We start from the raw sequence: 3005 nt of genomic DNA, 5'->3' as shown, positions 1-3005 counted from the left end.
GAGCCTCTGTGTTTCCCTGCTTTCTCTCTGCCTGCCTCGTTAACCTGATCCTGGTCACCTGTGTTGCTCCCTCCCAGCTCGTTACCCCGTGTGTGTGTGTGTGTGTGTGTGTGTATACTTCCTCAGTCTGTGTCCGGTCATTGTAGTGTGTAGACGCTCTGTCTCGTGTTGTATTGTTTTACCTGCCCTGCTCGTCGTGTCACCCTGTTTCTGTGGATTTGGATTTCTGTTGGATCACCTGTTTATTTGGACTCTGTTGTTTTTGGATTATGGATTCAGCCACTCCGTTGTAAGTGTGCTCGGTTTTAATAATAATAATAATATAATAATAAATTTTATTTATAATGCACTTTACATTTCAGGGAAATCTCAAAGTGCTAAAATTTTAATTTTAATTAAACCTTCTTTGAACTGCACTTGCTTGCTCTGTGTCCTGCATTTGGGTCCACCAACCTGCCCCACCATCAATCGTGACATTAATGCTTGTATTTCAGATACTGTATTGTTGGTTTGGACATCACTGCTGGGTGGATTGACATTTAATGCAATTGTAGCCAATTGGAATATAAGATTATTCCCTTCAGCTGAAGGGGCAAAAATAATCGTCAAATTTCTAGACTCACTCAGTTGTAGGAAGGTCTGGAACACCAGAACAATGGAAACTGATGTTTTAAAAATAATATGATCTGAAGGCAACATGTAGATAGAAAATGAGAAGCCCCAGGATTGAACCCTGTGGTACACCACAAGAAATCACAGCCTGAGAGAACAACAGAGAAACTTCTTTTATAAAGACGAGAACAAAAGCAATGAGAACCTGAGTCTGTGATGCCAACCAGTTTATAGACATGTTTCATTCAAACTGTGTAAATGTTTTTCTCCAATACTGAAGTATAACAGTACATACAGTATATTGACAGTATTGCATACATTTGTTCAAGTTGAAACAAATCCAGACTTCATCATCACACTGAAGTTTAACAGTGTGTGACTCCCTCTAGTGGACGTTGTGGAGTATTCTGTTGTCTTTGCTCCAAAGGTTTTTGTACAGAGTTTTGGTGTTTCCTGTCACTGTGGGCTGCAGAGCACAGTAGTACACAGCAGAGTCAGACAGCTGAAGCTTCTGGATCTTCAGAGGAACTGATTTTGAGGTGGAATCAACTGTTGATGAAAACCTCTCCTTAAACTTATCCTCTGTTTTCACATCGTTCTGTTTCATGCGACTCAGCATGAATTTGGGGCTGTTGTTTCCATCCTGTTTGTACCAGAACAAAGTTGCAGTGTAACTCGTCTCAAAAGTACAGCCAAGTGTAACTGTGTCTCCTTCAGCAGCAATGACATCTCCTGCTGGCTGGGTCACTCTGTCTTCTCCTTTACACTCTGGGGAAGAAGAGAACATGCAGAGGAAGAGATGGATCAATAAAGATGATTGATTAAAGGAGAACAATCAGTAGGTTTAAAGAGTTACCTAGCCAGAGAGTCAGAATCAGGATGTTTCTCAGCCAGTGGTTCATGTCTGCAGTGAGAGGGGAGGAGAGAGAGGAAGAACATTGATACTCTGATGGATCTGGGCCTTCACATCATTGGCCCTTCCTCTTCATCATCTGTTGAGGAACTCTCAACATTTACATCTCATTTACATCTCAGCTGTTTAGCTGATGCTCTTATCCAGAGCAGCTCATAATGAGGAGCTTTAACATGTGAACTTTCTGTTACAACAAAGTCTCTTTAACCACTTTTCACCCTGGAATAGTTAATTCATCAACATGGGTCTGTAATCATTTTAGTTTGTCTCATCATCAGTGATACCAAAGCATTCTGTGTAGAAGAAGACTTCCTTGTGGAGTGCCTTACTGTACAGAAATAGCCTCAATTAAACACCATGATCTGGATTAACTGTGTTTTATTAATAACAGGAGTAATGTTGTAACTTGTCATTAGATTGTGTTGTCAGTGTCCACTTGGTGGCGCTGCTGTTCAGTAAAAGGAGGAGCTGCAGTGAGTAAATCTTCAGAGGAGCTGTCAGGTTTTTGTACAGAGTTTTGGTGTTTCCTGTCACTGTGGGCCTCACAGCACAGTAGTACACAGCAGAGTCTGTCACTGCAGCAGAGATCTGCAGATCCAGATGGGTTTTATCATCACTCACTTTAGCAGACCATCTAGAGCTTGTTGCATTTTGTGTTCCCAAGTGAAAGATGAGGAACTCTGGTGGTTTTCCTGGATATTGTCGATACCAGAAGAAATAATCACTAGTTAACAGTTTAGAGTATGTGTAGGACAGAGTAACAGAGCTGTCTTCTAAAGTGAACTCTTCATTCCTGACTGCAGTGAGTTCTTCACAGCTGACACCTGAAGGAAGAGATAACTCTGTTATTTCATGTTGTAAAAGACTCAACAAATGAATCCCATCCAGAAAAGTTAGTAATGAAACTTTCTCAGCAGGATCTCACATACCTGTTAGAATGGATAGTAACAGTAGAGAAAGTACATAATAGTCCAATGACAGCATGTTGAATAAAGGGAATGTTTCTGCTTTGTGTATTGAACTCTGCTGAATATGGAAGTTCCTCTCTCTTCTATAGTTCACTAACAGCTTAGCTCCTCCCTCAATCTCTCCGTCTCCTCGCAGCTCTGTAGGTTATAGTGGCTTCTAGTGGTAAGGGCTGTGAATTGCAACCTGATATTAACCAATGGCACACTGGCTGCTCCCCCCTCCCTTTGGAAGTCTATAGGAGAAGGTGGCCGACTCTTTGTCTCTGTCGTCTCTTGTGCTAAATAAAACGTGTGGTCCTCCATTTGTCCAAATTTCTCTTCTCTTCTGACTTCTAACAAACCAGACGACTACTGTTACTGTTACTATACTCTTCTTTTTTTTCTTCGTACGTTTTCAATGTAGTGACTAAACGGGCTCTGTAGAGCAGTTTGTCCGTTTGGGCTACTGTAGAATCATGGTGGAGCCGCGGTGTATGTAGATACAAGTGTCTCATTCTGAGGCAATAAAAACA

At 41.4% G+C, this 3005-nt stretch overlaps 1 gene segment (V, D, J or C); it reads right to left on the bottom strand.

Moving 5' to 3' along the window:
• Nucleotides 1-822: 822 nt before the first annotated feature.
• Nucleotides 823-1517, bottom strand: LOC119902831. The segment is given in 2 exon segments: nucleotides 823-1380; nucleotides 1469-1517. Coding segments are annotated over 2 exon segments (429 nt in total).
• Between the last annotated feature and the right edge of the window lie 1488 nt (nucleotides 1518-3005).

This window comes from Micropterus salmoides, unplaced genomic scaffold, assembly GCF_014851395.1.
Source record: "Micropterus salmoides isolate LMB-PRFRI ecotype aquatic unplaced genomic scaffold, ASM1485139v1 Ms_hic_scaffold_14, whole genome shotgun sequence".
In the NCBI taxonomy this organism is placed as follows: domain Eukaryota; kingdom Metazoa; phylum Chordata; class Actinopteri; order Centrarchiformes; family Centrarchidae; genus Micropterus; species Micropterus salmoides.
Note: the sequence above shows the minus strand (reverse complement) of the source record. Positions and strands in the feature narration are given on the sequence as shown.